Source organism: Pipistrellus kuhlii, unplaced genomic scaffold (genome assembly GCF_014108245.1).
Source record: "Pipistrellus kuhlii isolate mPipKuh1 unplaced genomic scaffold, mPipKuh1.p scaffold_m20_p_5, whole genome shotgun sequence".
Taxonomy (NCBI): domain Eukaryota; kingdom Metazoa; phylum Chordata; class Mammalia; order Chiroptera; family Vespertilionidae; genus Pipistrellus; species Pipistrellus kuhlii.
In genome coordinates this window covers 6,008,893-6,035,170 of record NW_023425551.1, presented here as the reverse complement: position 1 = coordinate 6,035,170, position 26,278 = coordinate 6,008,893, and the positions used below count along the sequence as shown (strand labels likewise).

Here is a 26,278-nt window from a genome sequence, read left to right as displayed (position 1 = left end):
ATGAATTTGAGGACATAATGAAAAATGTCTGACTTGGCATACAAAGAGAAAAGACTTTTAAGAAAAAATAAGAGACTATGAAACAATTTAATGTGGCCTAACATACAATTGGAGTCCCAGAGAGAAAGCAATGAGAGGACAGGAAAGATGATAGTAGTAGTAGTAATAATAATAATAATAATAATAATAATAATAATAGACAGATAATAGCCAAACATATTCCAAATTTTATGAAAACCATAAAACCTCAGATAAAGAGCCCCAGCAGAAGAAACATGAAGAAAAAAAAAAATACTCCAAGCACATCATAATCAAACTGCTTAAAACTCAAAAAGGTAAAAGCAGGCACATTACATGTAGACAAACAAAAACAAAGATAGAAATAGAGAAAAGGACACATTACTTACAGAAGAACAAAGATAGGACTAATAGTGCTCTTTCTGGACACCACAATAAGATGCCAGTTAACCTCCACGAGATTGGCAAAACAAAAAGAATTAAGAAGTGTTGGAGAAAATGTGAAAGAAAGGTAACTCACATAGTGCTGGTAGGGTATAAACTGGTACAGCCATGCAGAAGAGTTACATTATCTTATAAAATGAAGACTTCCATACCACATGGCCAAGCAGTGTCCCTCCTAGATATACAATGTTCATAGCAGCATTGTCTGCAATAGCAAAAACAAAACCATCAAAACCCAAACATCCCTCCACAGCAGGACGGATAAACTGCGGTCTCTTCATAGAACTGTACGGCACTAAAAAATTAGTAACTCCCAAAATTACTAAGTCAAAAAAAGCAAGTCATAGAACTGAGCATACATTAAGCCATTTATATAAAATTCAAAAACATACAAAACTTTATATTTCATTTAGGGATACATATATTGTAAAACTAGAACAAGTGAGAGAATAACAAACACAAAATTCATATTAATTACTTGAGGAGAGGGACTTCCAAAATGCTCATTTCCTAATCTGGCTGATAGGTACAAAGATAATTATTTTTAATACCTTATATATACATGCATGTTTTTATAGATATGAAATACTTCATTTTTACAATAAAAAGTGGAAAATGTGAAAGACTACTATTGAAAAATGAAGACTACTATTTATGTTTAACAATAAAATTAGTGTAAAAAAATATACAAGAAAATGTTCAATTCTTTATTGTCTTTCTGTGCCCCACACAATCATTATTGATCTATAAAGGGGACACCTAGAATACAGGGGGGAAAACAAGCAGAGTCTTTAGCTGTTTTGACACAAAATCTGAACATCTGCTATTCTAGTTAGACAAGAGTATTTTAGCCACTCATGTCTGATTCTTCATGTTTCATCTGTACTTAGATCTTTCTTTATCTTTGGATTTCCTGGGACTCCTGCTTCGGTCTCTCTTTCTACTCCTTTCTCTTTCAGAGGGATCTGTTTGGTATTTGGATCTGTGGCTGTTACTGTAGTGACCATCCCTTTCTCGAGATCGGCTACGACTTCGGTTTTGAGGTCGGTCCTTCTTTTCACTCTTTTGTTTCTCCCAACAGCTTTCTTTTTCTTCATAGTGACCGAACCCCATTTCTCTGTAGATATCCTGTCAGAGGAATAAAGAGAATTATAAGTGAATTCATAAAATCACTGCCAGCTAATAAAACTTATAGACAAGCCCTCCATTAGCAGGCAGTTATAATGGCTCAAATTTGAACACTACCACTAATGCCAGACATTTTGTAAATTAAAAAGCAAAAATAATTCAGAAAAAGATTTGACCATTTTTGTAATCAGTCTCACTGGTTTGTATCTATTTCAGCCAAACTGAAGGAACAGAACCAAAAATAAAAAACTGAAATTGCCCAATTGAAATTAGAGAAGTCTTTAGAGCAAAACTGCAGTATTAAAAATTCTGGTTATATACAGTTACCTCTCCACCTCCCCCTTATCCACTCCCCCAAAAGGTTTTATTCTTTATATTAAGTAGCAATAGTATTTTTCCCAAATAGGAGAGGACAGATTAAAATTCTATTTCTGCTTGCATTCTGCCCTTAATTAAAATGAGTTCTCTCAGCAAGAGGCTGAAATCTAAAGTGACCAGAGCCAGTGCTCTTTCAAGAGATAGTGTGTAAAATTCAACTTTCTTAAAAAGTTTTTCAGAGGAAAGGAAAATCCTAGGGACTGAACTCCCAAGGGTCTTGCCTCTATCACCATAGATATTATAAAGTAGATGTAAATGTCAAGGTTCAAAATCTACTGTAATGGATACCCCTGGTTAAAGACTAAATTTTAAGAAAATTATTCAGTTATTCCATAGCTGTCTAGAGACTGTACATTACGCCTGACATGGAGATTGCAGTATGTGAATAGAGATCTAATGTGATCACTATAATCGGTGTTTGTGAAATACAACATTACTAACCAATTCTTTATTTCCCACACAATCCCTATGGTTCTTATCATGAATCAGTATTTGGTTTAACCCTTTCCTAATTATTTCCTAACAAAATATTCCATCCTTAGATAAAATAATTTTTGTGCTTCTTATAACATATATAAAATGTAGCCATGTACAATTCTGTCTGGACACCTATTTTCTGAATTGGTTGAGACAGTAAACTTTTAACCTAAAGAGACAGTTAGCTGATGTATAACTCTATAAAATCTCTAGAACATTTTATATAATGGCACTTAAATGCCTAAAGAGTTTAAAATGAGAGAAGTGGGGTGGGTATGTAGTACTTAATTATTTGAAAAAATTGAAGAACCTGAAAATCTGAAATGGACTGAAACCTTAAAACCTCTCCAACTTGGAGTAATTTCAAAGCTAAACAAGCTTTGAAGTCAGGCAGCTTTAGGTTCTGATGGTCTTTGTCATTTCTTGAGATTAGGTTTATCAGAGTAGGTTTTATAGAAAAGTTAGAACTTGAAATGAGCCTCAAAGATTGAGAGGGTTTGGGTTGGATTGGCAGTGGGAAGGTTAGTGCAAGCAGTGTAAGTGAGAACTGAAAAGCAAGGAAGAATTAGCACTGAGAGCATGAAGGAGAAAGTGCAGGTGCCTGGAAGAAGCCACATTAGAACAGGCCCTCAAATATGGGCTAGCACAGTGCTAAGTGCTTTTGGAGTACAAGATCGTCCTCATTCTGGAAATAAGAAAACTGGCACTTGAGGTCTGCCCAGGTTGAAAGTAATGATTTAATTGATCAATAATTGGAATATAAAATTGAAATGGGGGTGATAAAGAATAATAAAGAAAACCCACACCTGACTGAATCAAAATAAACATTAAACTCCAGCTTACCCATTAAACTGTAAGTCCATGGCCTGTGGGGCCAGGCTCTCATATCTAAGGTGTAGGAAACGAATTAGACGAGCTCTAAGTCTTTTCCAGTACAGACTTTAAACAATTCTATCATTTTGTACGTTTAAGGCATAAGACAAGATGATTAAACTAGCAAGTGTCTAAAAAGAAAACATAAACTGGCCAATTTAAATAACCAACCCAATCCTTGATTTCAAAGTAAAAAAAAAAGTTTAACTTAACTAAAAATTATCCTTGCTCTGGTCACTGAAATTAAATCAAAGATTTAGCTACATCTAAATCACTAAAATAACATTAAAGGATTAAAATGACAGCAAAAATAGAGTCCCAAATTATAAGACTACTAAACACCTATGAAAACCACAGAGGACTGACAACCAGTATGAATACATCTGAGCCAGGCAACCCACAGCTGAGGACTAATTTCCTGTAACTCTAGCAAAACCCAAACCTCAACAACACAGCAACCACCTTTGGGATTAAGACGCAGGTGGAAAATTTAAATAGAGAACTTTTCAAATTGAACAATAAGGTTGCCACTAAATAAAAAACAAAGAACTTAAATAAGTTAAAACATTCTTAGGAAATGATGCTCACCAAGCAAAATGGCAACAAATGAAAAAGTTGAGCCATACACAGAAATGACCTATTATTGAAAATTCCCTTTAATGATTATTTTTTTGAGACTGAAATCATAAGGATGAGCATCAGAGTCATAGAAAAAATTGGGGCCCACTTAAATCTTACATATATGGATGTTGTTTTATTATAAAAAATAGGAAGAAAAAGTTAGGATAGCTATATTATTAAATGAAAATGTAAAATAAAAAACATTTATTGTAACTCAAAGATACAGACAACAGATTGGTGGTTACCAGAGGGGTAGAAGGTAGTGGCGGGCAAAATTGGTAAAGGCAGTCAAACTTATGGTAACAACTAGAAACTAGACTGGTGAGCCCACTATAGTGTACACAGATAGCAAATTACAATGTTATACACCTGAAATTTAAATTATGTTATTAACCAATGTTTCCTCAATTAAAAAACACCCATGGGCTTTAATACACTTTAAAAGGAGAAATAAAGTTAGGAGATTACTATTTGGAATTTAACAATTTTATAGTTGCCAACTACCTTAATATTCCCTAAAAACCAACAACAGTATTCCCCCAAATTTCACTTGAAGCTTTTTACTCTGTGCCAAATGAGGATAATTGCTCATGTAAAGTTTTAAGTAAGCGAACAGCAGGATAGAAAAGATGCATAAGCCCTGGCCAGGTGGCTCAGTTTGATTGTCTCATACAACAAAAAGGTTTCAGACTCAATTCCCGCTTGGGTATAGGTCTAGGTTGTAGTAGGCACCTATAGGAGGCAACTAATCTGTTTCTTTCTCTTTCTCTCACTTTTCCCTCTCTACCCTCGCCAACCTTCCTTTCTTTCTCTCAAATCAATAAGCATATCCTTGGATGAGAATTTTTTTTAAAAAGATTCATAATAAGGGGAAGAAATAACAGACTTAAAATGCAGCCAGTCTGGATTTTCTTTAAACCTCATCTCAGACACACCAGTATGTATCTCAGGCCTAGATTCACTGACGATTCCATGTACTAGTGCAGGATGGTGAGCTGTGGCTGAAGGATACATGGGACGGGAGCGATAATTAAGGGTTTTTAGTGAAAAACATTACATATTCATAGAAATGTAATATAGCCACCATTTAAAAAGCTAAGTAGGCTGGCCAGTGTGGCTCAAAGGTTGACCCTCAACCTATATTTGGGCTTGATCCTGAGTTGGGGGTGGCAGGAGGCAGCCTATCATTCTCTCTCATCATTGATGTTTCTCTCTTCCTCTCTAAAATCAATAAAAATATATTAACAAAAAAAGATAAATTTATAATAGAGTACAAACATTAGAAGAGAGATGTTCCTATTAGATCACACTAAAATATTACACTATGGGGCAAATTTTATTCAACTAATAACATTTAGAAAAGAAAACTGACAAATAATAGTATATTCCAGCTAAGAAGAACAGCAGTAGAGTTGTTAGTACAAGCCTGAACTTACATTGTGCCTCCACTATTTATGAGCTGTAAAACTATGGGCAAGCTGCTTCACCTCTTCCGTGTTCACTGTCTTTGTTGTGAAACAGGGCCAACAGTATCCATTGACTGTTAAAACTCTGAAGATGTGAGTGATTACTGATTCATGTGCGGATCATTTAAAGGACTGACAAAGGTGTAACTTAAAAACAGAAGCCAGGGCATGAAGGAGGGCAAGCTTTACATAGCTAAAGGGCTGTGGAAAGGAGAAGGTTTACCTCTGGTTAGACAACAGCAAAGAATAAGAATATCTATATCTAGAAAATAAGGGGCTAAGAATATATATAAAATATATGCTTGTTGAAAAATTTTAAAATGAAGAATAAAACATATTAAAATGGTTTTATTTTATACAAGGCGGGGAGTGAGGAGGAGAGGAAAGGTGGAGAAGGCAGGAATAGAAGCTCAATTCTGTGCCATTTTGTAGATTTTACTTTGGAACCATATAAATGATTTTTAAAACTAACAAAAAATTTTAAAGCAATCCTTAAAAAATTTTTTATGTGATATGAATCCAATTAATGGCATAACCACAGAGAAAGTACTCCAACTGATTTAAAACATTGTAATCTGACTATTTAAGTAAAAATAGTAACAAAAGCCAGTGTAGAAAATGATTGCACACATTTTTTTTTTTTTTTTTCATTAAGTCTGAAGAACATGCCTGTGAAATAAGTATTATCTCAGTTTCACAGAGAGGAAGCTGTGGTTCAGAAAAGTAAGTAACTTGCTGAAGTCACACCAATGCCGAGCAGTGTGGAAAGTTACACCTGGCTTTTCTGCCAACCATACCCCATCTCTCCATAGTGTCTCTGCCTGACACCCTCCCTATCCTGAGTTCCTTCTCACCTGGGCCTACGGCACCTCCTCCTCCACCAGAGCCCAGATGCCTTCACATGGCAAACAAAAGCAGGAGCTGCACTGTAGTTTGTTTTTCATTTAACTAAGAGCCAAAATGCAATTTGGACATGCTTTCTTCTCTTTATAATCAATTTTCTTTGGGGGAACTTTAACTATTATTGTCTTAGAAAATGCATTGTTAAAGAAAGCTTTCAGATGCTCAATTATGAGTACTGTTTTCATTTCATAGATACAATACAAAAGGGAATAAACGTTTTACAGATCCTAAACTCTTAAGAGTTTTAAGTGGCCCTGGCTGGTTTGGCTCAGTGGATAGAGCATCAGCCATTGAAAGGTCTCAGGTTCAAGGGCATGTACCTTGGTTGTGGACTCATCTCCAGTAGGGGTTGTGCAGGAGGCAGCTGATCAATGTTTCTAACTTTCTATCCCTCTCCCTTCTCTCTGTAAAAAAATCAATAAAAAATATATATATATATTTAAAAAGAGTTTTAGGTGCAGCACACAACACTTGGTGATAAAACAGTAAGTGAGAACTGTTTGAGCACAACCACACTTGCTTTCATGGGAACAAAGGAGTGTCCACAGGTGGTATGGAAATCATGCGCTCCACAATGGGAAACTGTATACTAAGTTAATTCAAAAGCAATCTTTATAATTTGTGATATACATTCTTAAAAATTAAAGTTCATTACCCAGTGAAACCATTCTACACTTTAGACTTAGAACACACCCATCACTATGATGTGATTTATAAAGGGATAAAATATTTATTTCTCCACAGCTGGGTCTGGACATTAGCAGTACCTGATTAGTATTTTTGATTGGCACGTAGTTCTCATCTTCTTTTTCTTCAGAGCAGTGACGGGTTTTCTTCTTGTGTTTTTTACTTGTGTGTGAGTGACTTGACTTTGAGTCTTCTGTCTGCTCCTCTAATATAAGATCATACTTGGCACTGTAGCAGCTAGTTAAGGACAAGCTTGAGAAGGAATATAGGCAATACATCAAAACCTAAGAATCTGGTGAACAAAGGAGACCAAGAAGTTAAAGGTAACTTTTTAAAATAAAAGCATCTTACAAGTATAGTTTATTTCTAAAACAAAATAGATTCATTTTTTTCCCCTCATTACATAGAAAAAAATGGAAAAAAACCCATGATTGAATATAGGCAGTTAACAATTATAAGTGGGCAAAAAATATGGAGGGGGACATATAATATCCACAAATTAAAATATAAGCATCTGAAAAATAAGGAAACATTTGTCAATAATGAGAAAACCTAAACTTAGAAAATGAGGCACATGTTTAACTGGAAAAAATTAAGATAATACAAACTCCAGAGCCAGAAAAGCTACGTAAGATAAAAGGTACATTCATGTAACTCTTCTTCGGAGGAGCAAATTAGCTCACCTGCTAGGAGGAAATTTAGCAGTGCATGCCAACAGTTACTATGCTTAAATACAAATAAGAATTTATAAAAATTCTGTGGCATTTCAGAGGAAAGGCGGGGGTGGGTGGAAAGAGAGCAACCAAATAACTTGTATGCATATATGTATAACCTAGGGACACAGACAGTAAGGTGCTGGAGGCCTGGGGCGGGGGACTGGGGTGAGTAGAAGGGGTCAATGGCAGTAAGGGGGGACATATGTAATATTTTCAACAATAAAGATTTAATGTAAAAAATTAAATAAGTCAAATGAACAAAGGTATACATAATAGGATTATTTTTAATGATAAACTAGGAACATCAAATAGCCTAGTAATAACTATTGATTCAATTATATTATAGTACTTCAACATGATATTTTATATAATAAGTTATTAACAATGATAAATTAATGCTATGAAAAACCTGGGAAGGTGTTCCTGAAAAATTAAAAGTGAAAAAAGCTCAAAGCAAAAACCATATATACCATACAGTGATTATAAGTTTACAAAGATCAAATCTTGAAGGAATAAGGAAAAATAAGTATCATTTGTCTAGATGGTAGAACAATGACTACTTTTTTTAAATTCCACATAAATATGTTATAAAAATAGTGGTAATGTTTTAATACAGAGGTAGGTATTTTCTCTAATATAAATAAAACTAACCCATGTCTTAGAATAAAAGAAAATATAAACTACTATAACCTCTGCTGAAAATAATCTCAATTTCTCAAACAGATTTTGAGGAAGGCTGGAAGAGTGGTTTTCAAAAGAAAGCGTATGAGGAAGGCCCGCACGCAGGGCTATTTTGGCGGCATGTGGGCCTAGCGCAATCGCAGACACACTTCCCTAGGGACCAGTGTCCTATCCGTTTCCACGATGCCACAGTCTATGCTTTCCTCCGTGGTGACTCACTTCTACCTCAGGTTAACCAGGAAACCACTGCACCTTTTCACTTTCGTAAGATGGCTAGTCAGCCTGCACTGTCTTACTATTACTCTCTTATGTCTAACTTCCTTTCTCCTTTACGCTATGGCACACCATATCACACTGTTTCTAGGATACCTCTGGATCTTCTCCTTTTTCAGATACAAATTCAATAGTCCTTGCCTATGATTTCACCTCAGTGTGTAGCTTTTCACATGTTTCTCCCTCTGTCCAAAAGGCTGTAGAGAGATGATTTTCAAAATGCTGGTCATGACCCAGTAATGGAGTGCAAAGTCCATTTAGTGGGTCACAGCCAGCATTGTTTTAGTAACAGGACAGGAAACAGAGTTCAGGGTTAGACTCATGAATTTCCTTTTTCTTGTTCAATATTCCGATTGAGGATGATTAACAGTGGTTTACACCAGGACATGTCCGTCTTTTCTCTCAACTTCAAAAGCCTAAAGCAGGCACTGTTCACTGTAATTGTTTAAATTTAAATTCATTAAACACGTCAGTAGCTATCAAGGCAGTGGAGATATAGTAGGTTTCCATCGCTGTACAAAGTCCTATTGGACAGGACTGGGCTAGAGGTTTATTCTCAAACATGCCTCATTTCCTTGCTTCACTCTTAGTAACCTATCTTCTTGAATTCAAAACACTGTAATACCACATACTCTTTCTTCTGAGCCTGAGCTAATTCTATGGGGTAAGACGCCTGCTTCTACTTGATACTTTATGACTGTACTTCCTTTGATTTGTCCTACACACTCCTCTTCTTCCAGCTACAGTTACTAGTATTTATCCTAAAATTAACTATAGTTAATTTTAAAGATTTGATAAATAAATCTCAACTATATTTCATCCATACCTTTTATGATTTTAAGATTTCAATCATATCCTCTCTGATGTTTATCTTTTTAAACTAAATCTTAGCTCACTGTTTGGTCTGTTGGCAAGTGAAAGCCTCTCCTCATGCTGATTATGTCGGCATACATACTGCAGACTTTACCCACTCTAACCCCTAGAATGCTTTATTTATTGTAAACAATCAACACTGTTTTAAAAATCTATCCTCCTATATAATAAAAGGGTAATATGCAAATTGACCCTAATGGCAGAATGACCAGGAACAATCGGTCACTATGACATGCACTGACCACAGGGGAAAAATACGCAACGCAGGAGCTGCCCCTGCTGGTCAGTGCGCTTCCACAGGGGAAGCATTGCTCAGCCAGAGCTGGCTCATGGCTGGCCAGTGCAGCGAAGGTGGTGAGAGCTTCTCCTGCCTCCGAGGCAGCGCTAGAGATGTCCAGCAAATGGCTTAGGTCTGTTCCCTGCAGGCCTAAGCCATTAGTTGGACATTCCCCGAGGGCTCCCGGGCTGCCAGAGGGATATCTGACTGCCAGTTTAGGCCTGATCCCCCCTGGGAGCAGGCCTAAGCTGTCAGTTGAAAATCCCCCAAGGGGTCCCAGACTGTGAGAGGGTGCAGGCTGGGCTGAGGGAACACCCCCGCCCTGCCCAAGTGCACGAATTTTCGTGCAACAGGCCTCCAGTCTATAATAAAAAAAAGTGTAAAATATTAATTAAACTGGACGTCCTTCTGGATGACCTCCGGACGAAGCCAGGGCTGTGAGAGAAGCCCAGGTTCCGAGTGCCTGCCAGCGGCTGGAGAGAATGCCAAATAACTGGCTGGTAACTATGACACATACTGATCCAGACCTTGCTGCTGGGGCCCTGACAGCCCTGAATCTGGTTTACCTGCACCCTGGCCCCAGACAGGAGGGAGGAGGAAGCCCTATTTCTCACAAATTGGCCATTGGTTAGCTTGGTGCTGGGGCCAAACCTTCCACAGTCCCACCTCCTCTCCACCCCCAATCAGCCCCGATGAGGGGGTGCCAGCCAGCCAACCTCTCGCAGTCCCTTTCCCAGCTGGCTGTCCCCCACAACTGGCCCCAATCGCTGGCCATGCCGAGGGACCCCACCCATGCATGAATTCATGCACCAGGTCTTTAGTAAGTACATAACAGTAAGCCCAATATTCATCTTTCCTTGATGACTACTTGGAAAAGAAATGTTCCATGTACAGTATGGGAAAAGAGAAACTCTAAAACAGCAACAGAAACTAGAAAACAAAGAAACCATTTAAAGAAAGAATCATAAAAGAAGGAAGCTTTACAATGTGTGTAGTGATAAATTTATAATGAGAACATCAATGAAAAATTAAAATGACATAATATGAACAGTATGTTTCATTGCCCCTTACTTGTCTCAACCTAAAACTTGAAAAAACCTAAATAAAATGGTCAAGTCAATGAATTTCTTTAATCCTATAAAAGTCAACTCTTGCACACAAGAGAAGCCCAATAAGTACTTGTTGCTAGACTGACAATGTACTAAGCAGAAAGAAGCAGCCTAATTATGTAAAGGAACGACAGGATTTTGCTGTCTACATATTCACCATCTCCAAAGTTAAACATACGAGGAAGGTTAGCACAAAGGATTTGGTTAGCTATAATAAAAAATTTCTGACTATGAGGAATTTAAAATATTGCAATTATATAGAGAAAATATGAATCTTACCTGAAGATCTTCTGCGAATAAGTATTAACTTTAACCTAAGAGTAGGGAGGGAAAAGAAGGCTAAACATTTATTTCAACCCTAACTTTCTCCACATAATAGAGAATACACTGAAAAGGCAATGTATATATAGACAGTGAGTATATATGAGACAGTATATAGAAAAGTCCCTGGCTTAGGGACTTTTCTACAGCCTTTGTGACTTTTTATAACATATCACACAGTACTCTACACAAAGTGCATGGTCAACACATAATGACTAACTGCTTCCTGTGAAGGATACTCCTGTTTGGGCTTTACTTTATCTTTCAGAACCAAATTAGATGATTTATCCTGTTCCTTTTCATACTCCTTGAAATCACTCTTGGTATATCTTCCACCTATTTATTAAAAAAAAGAAGAAAAAACTTAGTAAGAAAAACCCCCTAATTAATCAAGAACAGAAATTACTTTATAAGAGGTATAATATACAAGAGCAATTTTATAAGTGGCATATACACTGAGTGGCCAGATTATTATGATCTTTGAATGCATAATAGTCTGGCCACTCACTCAGTGTGTGTGTGTGTGTGTGTGTGTGTGTGTGTGTGTGTGTGTATTTTAGAGGCCCAGTGCATGAATTTGTGCATGAGATTTGTCCCCAAATCTCAACAGAGCACCAAGCAGATCAGGGACAGCCTGGCTGGGGGGGTTGGGGGGAAGGACATGAGCAGTTGGCCGGCCTGCCTGCTGGTCGAACTCCTGGTTGAGTGGACAATTTGCATATTAGCCTTTTATTATGTAGGATATACAGTGAGTAGCCAGATTATTATGCGCCCAGAGATCATAATAATTTGGCCACTCAGTGTATATCAGGGATCAGAGGCTAGAAAAAGGCTGAGAACAAAAAAATCATAATAATTCTTTCTCCATTACTATTTTAATTTGTAGCCATATGCTGCCACCTAATGAAATACATGAATATTACAACACCATACCGTCAAATTCTAAACAACACAATGCATACATAGGTGCACTAGAAAATAATGCATTGTTTAAGTGAAGCCAATATATCCATGAGAACATTAGATCCAAGAGAAACTAAAGGTTTGGGACTTGAGTCTGAGATGCAAGAAACTTACAAGTCTGGAAGAAGTGAGGCTTTAAAGACCTATGATCTGTCAAAAGAAACAATGTCCCCAAATCTCAACAGAGCACCAAGCAGATCAGGGACAGCCGGATGTGTATAGAAGTTTGCTGAGAGATGCGAGATGGGAGGGGCTGGTGTCTCTACTTTAAAATTCTTGCTTAAGAGCACCTTTATTCCTCCCAAGAGCCAAAAATTAAGTCAACAATGATCTCTTCAGAAAAATAGGACCTGTTATTAAATCCTGACTGGCCTACAGTGGCAGGGCAGGACAGGAGAGTGCATTCCATACAGCCTCTCTACTCTCAAGCCTACTCTCCTGCCAGATGAGGACTCAGCTCCTACCCATGGCCCACTCCTGCTGGCTGCCCTGCTTTTCCTGTCTCCTCCACACAAATGAGGAAATGCTCCTGGTGGGAGGGCTTCCTACAGAAGGGCCCAAGACTGACTGTACAAGTAAACTGGAGGTACACAGGGAGGTGTTTTGATTGTATATAAAATATACACAGAGAAAGACATGAAATTAAAGGAAATTCTAAACATACAACAAACTTTAGGCAAAACATATTAAGGGTTTTGCATCTAGAAGAACCAAACCACCACAAACATAATAATTACTCTGGAAAAATGTCATGCCTGCAATGGGTAATTACAAAGTAATTTATAATATAGTCAAACATAGAAAATATATTAATCATCAGTGTAAAATACACATACATACATACATACACCCACACACGCACACGCGCACACACAGCATGAAAAACAGAACAGAAAAAAAAAGAAATAAACCTCCATACCTTTTCCTTTCCATTTAACCTTTGCAACAGACTGGCTAAAATCCACATGTATCCTTCTGTCATCTATAAGTACATTGTCCATTTTGAAGAATGCTTTCTCACAATCTTCTTCCTATAGATATAAAAAACTAAGCATAAATGTTCCTGTGCATTGAGATGCCGGCTTTAAAAAAATACTGATGCCTGACTTCCTTTTTTCCTTCTCGATTTCAATGTAATTGGTCTGGGGTACACACCTGGGCATCAGGATTTTGCAAAACCCTCCAGGTAGTACAAATAGACAGCAAAGCTAGAACCAATACTTTATATACCACACTTGGTGCTAAACTGATCAAGTATCTTGTGTGGTTATCATCATTTTCACACATGTTCTGTGTCCCCAACATGAATGTCTTTTACATGTCAGCTTTCTTTCCAGGGTGCTGTCCTGCGACTGCTGCTGTTAGGGACTAGAATAAGTTCTATAATTTTCATGTTTTAAAACCATGTAAAAACAAAAAAATACCAAACTTAATAGATCTATATTATGACCTACCTTTTCAAATTCAATAAAAGCATAACAAAGGGATTCTCCTGTCTTCCAATCTCGAATAACTTCACAACTGAAAGAAAGTTTAGAAGAAATGACTTTTTAAAAACGCATTCACTCTCACGCTTCATAAGCGAAGAACAAAATAAGACAGTTATTAAAAGACAAAGTTAAATTTTCCAATAACAATTTTTTGAAAAGTTCACCAGCCTAGGAATCACATTATCTAATTTTACTCTAAATGCCCTATATAGGCCTGCATCCCTATATTCCTGAAGAACTGAAGGAAGAATAAAATAAAAATATTTAATTTGCCTGTAGCAAAACTATTGCTAAAAAGTTTTTAAAATCATAACTCATTTCTAGTCCTCATATGTAGATAAATTATAAAATATCTAATGTTACTGTTAGAATAATGTATGCACATTCATACATATATAGCATATGTTTAATAAGTTTATGCTTTGGAGTTTTTGAATTTTAATAAACCAAGCTCAAATTTAACCCCACAAGTATAGCTAGTCTACAGAACTAATCCACCTTAATAACCAAGAGAAAGGGCCAATAAGGTTGAGCTGAAAATGACTGTCTTGTCCTTTTCCTCACATATCCTAAGTCGCATTTTACATTAAATGAAACAAGAAAATAAAACATTTTAAGAAAAAGGAAAAATAATCACATTAAAGAAAATAGTTCAGCTGTTACAGTAGTTATATACACATTAAAATGTAAATATTGAACAATGACTTAACCAAAATTATGACATAAGCAAAGTAGTTGGAAGAAAGAATGAACATGGAAAATTAGTAATAGAGTTAAAATCCCCATCTTGCTTAGCAGGAAGTCAGCATATGTCTAAAATTTAAAAATAAAAAGCAGCAGTATAGGAATATTTTTTTATAAATATAATATATTGTAAGTAGGTGAAGGAATAAAGTTGGGTAGTCATTTACAGGAAGATTTTTATTTCAACAGGAAGAATTAAGAATGGCTTCATGGGAGAAAATCATGAAATGAAATTCTAAACATAACAGTAATAATTTTTAAAAATTGATTTGAGAGGGAGAAAAAGTGAGAGAGAGAAACATCGCTGTGAGAGAAAAACATCAATTGGTTGCCTCCTGCACGCATCTAACTGGGATCTAACCCGCAACCTTTTGGTGTATGGGACGATGCTCCAACCAACTGAGCCACCTTGCCAGGATCATAAAATAATACTTTATAAATTAGTTATATTTCCCTTTCTCACAGGAAATATATTATAATTAATTACATACATAATTTTTCTTCCCTTTGTCCCAAAGATTCAATTGTAAAATTCACCTGTACAAAATTCACCTAGATTCATAGCTTCATCAGATATATATTAGAAACCCACAAATTAATATCTAGTTTTCCTAAAATCTTTCACTAATTCTAGAGATTACCTTCTTATTGGTCCAAATCTTGAAAATATTATCTCCAAATCCTCATCTGTGGTCACTGGATTCAATTTACACACAAACAGGACATTTTCTGGAGGTTTAATATCTGCATCAGGTAAGTCTCCCACCTAAATTATAAACAAACAAAAATATAAATCAATTCCTTTATTTATTTTCCATTCTAAATATCTATCCACATCGAAATGTCAATTTTCCTAAAACACCTAAATTATAAACTGCAGGTTCAGAAAAATAAATCTAAATAAGACCTCAAAATTCATTACTGACAATTCTTAAAATAATGCTTAAAATAATAATCCATTTTGTGAAAGTGAAATTCAGAAAGGTTAAATAACTTGCCCAAAGCCACATAGTGATAACCAACTGAGGTGGGATTTGACTCCAACTTTATCTGGATTTTATCTTCACTTTTTCCTATTTGATATATTAAAACAATTTATATAAAGTATATCTAAGTTATGAAACATAAACATAAAAAACAGCCATGATGACAACAGCTTAAGAACTAAAATGTCTCCTGATCCCATTATCCCTCTGCCTCTCATACCAGATATAATGAATATCCTGCTTCTTGGTTTTCCTTTTTGGCCATCTCCTTGCATATCTTTAGAGTTTTACCAGAGAGGTATGTATTCCTGAGCAAGATATTATTTACTTATGCTTGATTTTAAACTTTTGAAAAATATTATCTTATTAAATCTAGCCTTATGTGATTAGTAACACCAGTTCCTTTCACATTATTGTTCAATATGAACAGCAATAATTCCTGAATATTGAGTTTTTCTAGCTTTTTACTCTCATCCTCACTATCATCTTTTCCCTCAGTCACATTGAGTCAACTTCACAGTCAACCACTGCACTGAGAAGAGCATTCCACTTCTCACTGAAGAAGCAGTGAGGGCAACAGTGAGGGGAAAACCATGTTTCATTGTGGGAAAATTATTTTCCCATGGCCTTTAGATGGGGAAAACAATATTCCTTTATTCAAAAACTCTCAGAGATGATTTCTCATAACATTACCACATAAAGCATTTTCTCTTCAATAAACATGCTAAAACAAAAAGAAATCATGAAAATCAGAAACAGCAAGAAGAAACACCACCAATCAGATCTGCTCAGTGTCTTCAAAGCCTATTAAAAACAAGCACCACCTATGTCCAGTAAGAAGTATCACAGCACATATGGGGAAGAGCAAATCAGTAAAATCGCCAAAAGCACCTACAGTGCAGAAATATCACATCTCAAGGAAGCACAAATAAAAAAAATTAATGTTAGGAAAATACTATAATACTTGTCAAGGATAACAAGGAAATTTAAAATACTCTTAACAGTTATGAAGTTCAAAACACTGGTTGATAATGCAAAACACTAGCTGAATTATCATTATATTACTTACACACAAATAAGTAAGAGACTGGTGTGCTTAAAAAATAGAAGATAATAGTGAGGACCAAAAAGAACAGGCTCATGTATTAGAAAGGTTAAAATCCAAAACACTGACACCACTACATGCTGGAAATGAGACAGAGCAACAGGAACTCTCATTTATTGCTAGTTTGGCAGTTTCTTACAAGCCTAAACAATACAACCCAGCAACTGCCCTCCTAAGTTTTATCGAAATGAGTTAAAAAATGTCCACACAAAAATATAGACAAATTGTTTACAGCAGCTTTATTCATACTTGCTAGAACTTAGAAGCAACTGATATTTCAATAGATAAATGGATAAACTATGGTGCACTAACAATCGAAAGACATGGAAGAACCTTGAACACATAATGCTAAATGAAAGAAGCCAGTCTGAAAGTAACATACTGTATGATTCCAATTATATGACATTCTAAAAAGAGACAAAAATGATGCAGTCATAAAAGATCGGTAGTTATCAAAGGTTGTGGGAGATAGGGATGAAGAGGTAGGACGAAGAAGATTTAGGGGAGTAATGACACTATTCGGTGTGATATTATAATGCTGGATACATGCATCTGTCAAAGTCCACAGAATTTCCAACACAAAGAGTTCATCCTAATGTAAATTATAGACTGTAGTTAACAATAATGGGCTTTATATTAATATACAAGTTTCACAAAGGCAAATCTTTTTTTCACTGATGTATCCCATTAAACACAAAGATATGCATCACCATTCTGGGCTTGACAGATTTTGAAAGCTGGATTCTGAACTGGGAAGGAGTGGGGAGAGGCAGAGCTATAAAGAGTATTACCGAAATAACTAACGAGATTGGAGCATGAACTGCAATTTCTATCAATATTTAATTTCCTGATTTCAATAACTGTACAGTGAATATGTAGATTAATATTGTTGCTCTCAGGAAATACATGATGTATGAGGTAAAGAGAAAGTTTGCAATTTAATTTCAAATGGTCCAGAAAAAATAGTAAGTGCATGTACATATATCATCAGAAACATAAAGAAGGAGAGAACAGAGAGAAAGAGAGGAGACGGAGGAGGGAGAGGAGAGAGAATGATCAAGCAGATGTGGCAAATTTAAAAATTGGTAAGTCTCGGTAAAAAGTATATAGAAGTTCTCTACACTATTTTTTTGTACATTTTTCATAAATTTAAAATTATCTACAAATAAAAAAAAAACATTAGCCCATTTTCTTCAGGCATGAACTTCTTATACTTTTGCTGCTGAAAATTCTGATTATAATCTAATGTTCTTTCCCTATGTGTCACTTATTCTTGTTTTTATTATTTTTCTTGTAATTTGACTTGGTGTTGATAGTTCTAGGTCAATATTCTCTGATATTGTGTACTCATTAAAATGTATTATTTTCAATTTTTTTAATTTAATAAAGTTATTACTGAATTATGGTCTTTAATATTTATTCCTTCAGACTGATGATGCTATATGAGTTTTACAATAGACTGTGAACCCTGGACGGGCGGCTCAGTTGGTCGGAGCACCATCCCATGTACCAAAAGGTTTTGGATATGATTCCTGTCAAGACACAAATCTAGGTTTCTGGTTCGATCCTGGTCAGGGCCGAGGCAAGCAGTGTTTCTCTCATATCAATGTTTCTCTCTTTCTCTCTCTCAGTTCTACCCAGGTTTATTTTAATCTGTAACTACTATTCTAATATTTAATCTCAATACTTGAGTTGTACAAAAAATTATTTGGTTAATATACATAAAATTTAATCCAAGAAATGCTCTTTTAAAATGTTGAGTATAACAATTAAAATCCATAAATATTTGTAAATTGGATATCCATTCCCCATTTTTTAAAAAGGCACTTAACACTTTATTAATAGTGGAATCAAATTTGTTTACTTTCATGTATTATTATTTTACACAAAATCTAATCCAGAAACATACGCTTAGCTAAATTTTTATATTTTAAGACTATCAAAAAGCCAGAAATAGATAAACCAACAGCAAGTGTGTATTAAATATATTACTGAACAATTATTTGAACAAAGAAAATTACTTACCATTTCTAATAAAATAGCTTGAGTTTTGGCCTCTTTTTCTGCCTTTATTTCTTCTACTTCTTCAGCTGATCTTCCTTTGAAATCATCAATTTCTTCATCTGCTCCTATTCGACCACTCTGTAAGGCAAAAGTTTTTCTTACTAGTATATGTGTATATATAAGTTTAAAAAATAGAAAAATCTGGGTCATTATGCTTTATTCTTAGTTCCATCAAATGCATTAGAATAGATTAACTTCATTGGTTTCATGTATGTGTAACTTACCTCTGAAAATTGATGTACATTAATTCAATAATATCAGCCAGACTAATCTTCTAATTTATTGTTACCTCAAAATAAACATTTACATAGATACTATCTGTATCCAACTAAGTGTTGAATGCAGAAGACCAATAGTATTAGAAACTACGGTAAGCATCAAATCCAATTATAAAGATAAAGTTAGCTTTAAGGGAAGTCTCATAAGCAGAAATTTATACTTCAAAATATCTGAGGAAAAAGTGTACATTATTCCACAGAAATTTCTGGGTTCTAGCCTGGCTTCAGAGTATGTCCCAATTGAAAAATTATTTTAAAGGATGATAGTTTAAATTTAGCCTAAAATTCTTGAAATTTTAGTTAGGATATAAAACAAAACAAAACAAACAAACAAACAAAAAAAACATTTTCCCTAAGTAATCATATAAGCTTACTTTCAGTGGAACAGAAACTGAAAAAAGGATATTATGATAAAAACATAGCTAGAAAAATTAATTGCCTCCATAGAAAAGAAAAAGAACTCTACACTTATCCTAAAATAATTGTTCAAGCAAGATAGGCATTCTGAAGAAATGTTTTAATAGGCTAAAAAGCAAAGCTATGCAAAGCATTAATATGCATGAACATTCAATCACAAGAGGACTCAACTTACATCTAGTTGTTCCTTAGTAGGTTCTGGTGATCGATCAGGAATTAATAAATCCGGAGGGTCATCAAATGGATCATCTAAAATCACTGTATGATTAATCCTTACAAAATAAATCCATGTCAAATGTTACGGTTACAATGTTTCAGAATCTATGTTTTACTTTTTGCAAATATTTTAACAAATGTCTATGTATCCCAAAGCCAAAAAACTACAAGTATAAGCTCCTAAATTTTATTGCACCAGAATGTTACTAGAGTACACTGTCACAATTAGTGTTACTGTTTGTGATTGTTTGATATTATATTTATTACTGTTATTACTCTAAAATATTATATCTAACTCTTAGTACTTTTGCCATATTTTTCAATAATCTGCATTTTTAAATACTAAATTAAAGACTTGATATTCCTCCCAGCACATGCAATTATAAATAATTAGTACAAGTATAAAAACATAAAAGTGTAAAAACATAAAGATTCTTATAGTTTTGTACTGTATTAATTCACATTTATTCAAAAAAACAGTCTTTCACATAACATCATCACTACCATGTCAAATATCACAGTATTAAAACATTCTAGTACATTCAGATAGTAAATTGTAACTATACCTGATATCTTGATATGGTACAAAATCCTTGTCAACAAAGGTCTCATTAATTTTCTTAATTATATCCATGCCTTCTGTCACCTCACCAAACACAGTATGAACACCATCAAGGTAATCTAGATTATCTCCTGTAGTAATAAGAAACTATAAAGAAAAACACAGAACACAAATAATTCAAACTGAAATTACTTAACAGACTGACAAAAAATACACAAAAGATTCCACATTAACTGCATGGATTCTTACCCACTTGTTACTAGTACTGAGTAAAAAGTTTATACATAAAATGTCAACACATACACAGATGTTGCTCTGTTTAAAATACTTGGCCAAAGCAAGGCTCAGTTTCTTCACATGTAAACTGTGAAGGGGTGTGGGGAGAGGAGGGGAAAGCATCCTCCCCAAATGGGGTTTCAGTGAGTATTAAAGAAAGCAAAGAATGAAGTGTTTTTTGACATGGCCTGTTTTGAAAAAAGTAATAAATATAGAAAGGAAATGGGCCACAATGTTATTAGAGTCTTGGTCTTTCTCTGCTGCTGTTAGGGTTCAAAATATCTGGAGAAGGGGCTGCCGTAAATTAATCAAGAGACTAGAAATATAAATTTGTAATCCATGGGGTAGCCAGAGGAGCTTAGCTATGGGAACCAAGTTCTGTCAGTCTGAGGACCGCTTGGCTCTTTATTAACACAAATTGTCCTAAAGCAAAGCAGATATACATATCAAAGGCCAAGGTTGAGTATACAGAGGCATTGTTAGATTGGGAGAACTGCCTTTGGCTGTTCAGGTGTTTGGCCAGCAGGAGGCAGTAACATGTAGATTAAAATGCCCTCAGCTGTCTGGTAACAGGCAATAACATATGCAAATCTTTAGGTGTGGGGGAATGCCCTGCTGAATCTCCAAATTCCATCAGTTTTTTGATGAAACTTCTTGCATTTCTGACATGCTGGATTAGCTTCCGGCACAATGTGAACAGTTATGATCCATGAATGGTGGGGTTGGGGGTAATGTTATTTTCTTCTTTGTACTTTGCAATGTTTTCTAAATTTCTCACAATGAACATGCCTTGCATTTAAAAGAAAATAATTTTTTTTCTTTTTGTGATGTCATATCATTTTTGTTATAAAGAGAAAAGAGGGTAATATTTTTCCTATAACAAATATATTTTATTGAAATGTTCTCCTTACTGGATAATTCTAACTTTGTAGGATTTTTACAGTCCCTCGTTTTAAAGCAAAACTCATCTTTTCACCCATCTTTCCTAACCTGAGATCCATGCTGATCACTGCCATTGTTCACCATGGACACAGTGCCTTTCTTCTTGTGCTTAATTCTTGGCACTTTTTCTGCATCGAAAAACCTTGCTTGATCACCATACAGTTGACTGAAAATACATACAATAAGGTAATAAAATATAAGTATTCTCACCATGAAATACAGAAGTACAAGTAACATATATGGTTGCCATTTCTTTATAGAAATATCAGTATGATTCAAAATATTTCTCATTTCCAGCGGTCACCAACCGATGGTCCATGAGGTCCAAAAGGTTGGAGACCACTGCAGGAACTTGGAAAAAATCTAATTTGAACCATATTTTAAAATGCAGATTGAAATAAGCTAGTTAAATGCTATAAAGAGGCAATTCTATTTTATTCATTAAAAAATAAAAGAACTTACCCAAAAACAGACTCTCCTCCACGGCCAGTCCCTGTAGGATCACCAGTTTGGATGATAAAATCCCTCTATAATATATAGGATATATATTTTATTAATTCACATAATTTGCTAGATGGTTCCAATAACAAAGAACATGACTAATATCCACCAACTCACCTGTACATTATGAATAAGGCAATAATTGTAATATTTTGTTTTGCACAACTTCAGAAAATTCAAACAGGCTGAAAGAAAACAAATAATAAATGTATCATAGTTCACAAATATGCTTTAAGCAAGTAAAAGCACAGTTGGTATAATTTAATTTCTAAATATTATACAAAACCTTCCACAAATGGTCAAATATCCAAAGCCAAAAAAAAAAGAGCAATATATTTTAAATTATCTTTTTATTCTCCTTTTCTTTTTTAAAATATATTTTATTGATTTTTTACAGAGAGGAAGGGAGAGAGATAGAGAGCTAGAAACGTCAATGAGAGAGAAACATCGACCAGCTGCCTCTTGCACACCCCCTACCAGGGATGTGCCCGCAACCAATGTACATGCCCTTGACCGGAATCGAACCTGGGACCTTTCAGTCCGTAGACCGACGCTCTACCACTGAGCCAAACCGGCTTCGGCTATTCTCCTTTTCTGAGGGCTTCTTGGGCAGGTGAGCTAATGCAGGAAACTGACACATCTGAGATAAGCAATCATTTATTAATTGATTTTATAAGAGAGAGAAAAATTAGTTACAATACTGGCACATATGTGTTAGTCAAGTAGAATAACCCTCTCTCTCCTTAGTTCCTCATTTGCCAGGTGCTGCTCCATGTGAAAATTGGAAAGCAAAACCAAAATATGGCAAATACAATTCCCTATAACATCCTTTGATTCCCCTGGATCCCATCATCCTTATAGCCAATCTTACTCCAGCAACACAAGACAATCAATTATTTTCTTTCAGCCAGTTCAAGTTGAATTTCTACCACTTGCACAAAAAGCCCTAATACCACACATGTATGGATTAGTCAATATAATAAACCTTCAATGTGTGCCCTCAAAGTGTCAGGCATTGCACGAGGGGTTCAGGATATAGAAAGAAATTATTTCAGCACAGTCCCTGCTCTCTTGGAGTGTATATTCTTTTCTTTTGTTTTGTTAATCCTCACCCTCGGATATTTTTCCATTGATCTTAGAGTAGGGGTGTCGATCTCAATCAGAGAAGGGGCCAAAATCTAAAATCCAGCCTAAATCGAGGGCCGAATGGTTTACTGAACAATCATAAACTGTCATTGTGATGGAAACGCAGCGGAGTGCAGTGATGACAGCGCGGTGCGGGCCACATTGCAAGGCCTGGTGGGACGGATTTGGCCCGCGGGCCTTGTGTTTGACACATGTGATCTTAGAGAGAGTGGATGGGAGGGGAAGAAACAGAGAAAGAAAAACACTTAAGTGAGAGAGACACATCAACTGGTGGCCTCTTGCACACGTCCCCACATGTTCCAACCCGAGATCAGGCCTGCAACGAGGCACATGCCCTTTACCAGAACTGAACCCCCCACCCTTCAGTCCGAGGGCGGATGCTCTAACTACTGAGGGCAGAGTTTATATTCCGAGAGGAGACAAGACTTGCAAATAACTCCAGGACAACAGGTAAGTATTTTAACAAAATGTGTGTTGTATCGAGGTAGAGCAGAAGAAGCAGATCTAACTCTGCTTAGGGACAATGCAGAGACGGCAGAGATCATACTTGACCTGAGCTCTGAACAAGCAGGAAGTCTGCCAAAAGGACAACAGAGGAGAGAGTGTGGGGTTGAGGCAACAGGATGGGAGGCATGGGTACACGGTTGAGTACTTAGTGTGGGGGGGGGGGGGGGACGGGGGGGGGGGTGGGGGGGTGGGAAGAGCTGAGTGTGGGAGTTTCATCCTCTTTGGCAGATGCTGCATCTCATGGGGGCAGGACCCTGATTGTAACAATCTCCCCTGGCCTCCAGATGGCCCTTATTCAGATGCATTCTCCACACCGCTGCCTCGTACCTTCCCAAAACAAGTGTGCCAGGCCGCAACCCTGTTTTTAAAACCTTCCAAAACCCTGGTCATGGGTAGGGCTCACAAGACCATTCAGGATCCCATGTATGCCACCAGACTCCCAGTCTGCCATTCCATGTCACACACCATCCCTTCCAGCCACGCCGGGCTACTTGCTGTTCCCAGAAAGTTCCAAACGAACTCGAAGAAAACCTTCATCTCCACTCATCTTGGAAATAGCGAGTTCCAGAGTTCTGCATTCGGGGCTTGCTCCACTTCTTCCCGCCCCCCAACCAGAAAGAATTAATCTGTTTCCATAGCAACTCACACACACTTCCTCTACACCAGTGTTCCCCAAACTTTTGACAGATGTGTACCCCTTCTATAGTTTTGTAACGCTGAGTACCCCTCGTACTCATAAGAACGTAGAATTCGGCGCAGCTAAGCACGGTGCAGTGCATATCCCCACCAAACTCTCCCCGTACCCCCGGGGGCACACGTACCGCACTTTGGGAAACACTGCAGACTACACTTAAAAGTTCAATGGGTTCCAGCGTAGATCCCCCCACCCCACCCACCCAATAGAAAACTACACCCTCATGGGAAGGCGCGTATGCACCCCAAGGCTTGGCAAACTCTTGCCCAGTAGGCAATCAATGGGTGTTCTCAATGAGTGTTCCCTACGGCTCCGGGCACACCTGCCAGCCCGCCCTTCCTCCATGCAGGCAGGATGCCCACGCCCCCTGACCGGGCACACACTCGCTGCTTTCACCCAGACTCACAGATTACACACCCAGGAGGGCTGGTGTGCTCCTGTCACCAGGAAGGCGCAGTCAAGCCGCTAAAACTTTGTGGACTCTGGGTATGGCCCCCTGGATATGCCCCTACCCCCCCGCCCCCAACCACCACCACACACACACACACACACACACACACACACACACGCACGCATTGAAAGACTACAAGCAGCCGAAACCGGTTTGGCTCAGTGGATAGAGCGTCGGCCTGCGAACTGAAAGGTCCCGGGTTCGATTCTGGTCAAGGGCATGGACTTTGGTTGCGGGCACATCCCCGGTGGGCGGTGTGCAAGAGGCAGCTGATCGATGATTCTCTCTCATCGATGTTTCTAACTCTCTATTCCTCTCTCTTTTCCTCTCTGTAAAAAAAAAAAAAAAAGAAATCAATAAAAATATAAAAAATGAAAGACCACAAGCACCCGCCACCCGACTGGCCGGCGCCAGGCAGGGCAGAAGGGCTGCGCCTCCTAAACACTTCTCTAACCGAGCCCCGCTCCTCGGGGCCGGGCTGCGGGCGGCCAAGGCAGAGAGGGAGGAAGGACATCGCCGCCCGGCCAGAGGCGAGCGGGGCGGGCCTCACCGCGCGGCCGCTCCTCGGTGTACAGGTCGATGACGACGTCGCCCAGCGTGGTCTCCAGCAGAACGGCCATGGCGCCCGCTCCTCCCCCGCCGCCGGCCCCGCCGTGACAGGCCCGGTCCGCGTCGCCCGCGCCGCGCGTCATCCGCGGCGCGACGCGGTGTGACGTCACCCCTCCCGTGGGGCCCGCCCCCGGCGCGGCCCTTTTTGAAAAATCTTGGCCGGGGTTGGAATCCTGTGGCTCAAAAGGGCCTCTGCGGAGGAGTTGGTGTCTTATTTGTGTCCATCCCAAGGACGAGGCCGGCCTCCGAGCGACCCTTTCCTGCCGCTCCGGCCGCGTCCGTGGGAGCCAGGGCCACGGCGGTGCCACCCACTTTCGCGTTCTGGTAGGGGCCGAAGACTCGGCATTTCCTAATCAGTGTCAGGTTGTCGCTCTGAATAAAAAAACTTTAAACGTACAATTTGCTACCCAGAAAGATGGTTAACAGGAAGTTCTTTCCTGTCTGATCGCGTCCATGTCAGAGGCTACACTTGTTACAGCAGCAGATGGTGGGTCCTGAGAGCCACAAGCTGTCAACGCAGTCTTCACGCCCCGCAAGTGCGGCTCAGTGGCTGCATAACCTTAGGAACATTTGGGAGATCTCGATTCCCAAGCGGCACGTGCAGGTTGGGCTGGATCCTTAGGGGATGTGCAGGAGACAGCCAATCAATGATTCTCCCTCATCATTCGTGTTTCTATCTCCTTCTCCCTTCCTCTCGGAAATGAATAAAAATATATTTTTTGGGAGGAAAAAAAAACCGTAGGCTTCAGCCCCAAATCTCTACTGATTTTGTCAATGATCTTTAACTTAGAAGACATACAAACTTCTTTTGGCCTCCGTGGAGAGTTTCTATGCAAAGCTTATTCCCCAAACTCCCCTCTACAAGCTGATGACTCATTTATGCGATTTTCTTACATACTTATAACCTCCAATGGAACTGATGCAAATGTGCTGGTACTCGTGCAGCTTGCTTGCTATACTGTAGTAAATGATTGGCTCTGACCCAGGGGTCCATATCTTACACCAGCACCCATGAAACTGGCAAGCTAACTTGTTAATTTGAAAATAAGGCAAAATCTCAGGCTTTTCACGGTCTCTGACAA

At 37.6% G+C, this 26,278-nt stretch overlaps 1 protein-coding gene across 2 annotated transcripts; it reads right to left on the bottom strand.

Annotated features, from left to right (window-relative positions):
• Positions 1-803: 803 nt before the first annotated feature.
• Positions 804-25,292, bottom strand: PPIL4 (peptidylprolyl isomerase like 4). Of its 2 annotated transcripts, XR_004983912.2 has the most exons (14): positions 25,138-25,292; positions 21,907-21,974; positions 21,751-21,815; positions 21,337-21,454; positions 20,075-20,217; positions 19,468-19,564; positions 18,559-18,675; positions 15,084-15,208; positions 13,663-13,729; positions 13,128-13,239; positions 11,485-11,581; positions 7,076-7,223; positions 6,203-6,305; positions 1,407-1,590 (listed from the first exon to the last, which is right to left on the bottom strand). XR_004983912.2 is itself a non-coding variant. In XM_036415386.2 (13 exons), the coding sequence occupies exons 1-13, from the start codon at positions 25,277-25,279 to the stop codon at positions 1,339-1,341; spliced, it is 1,551 nt and encodes a 516-aa protein (XP_036271279.1). In that variant the 5' UTR covers positions 25,280-25,291; the 3' UTR covers positions 804-1,338. The 2 variants fall into 2 exon arrangements, 1 of the variants encoding a protein (XP_036271279.1); XM_036415386.2 differs by lacking the exon at positions 6,203-6,305 and having other exon boundaries at positions 804-1,590; positions 25,138-25,291.
• Positions 25,293-26,278: the final 986 nt, after the last annotated feature.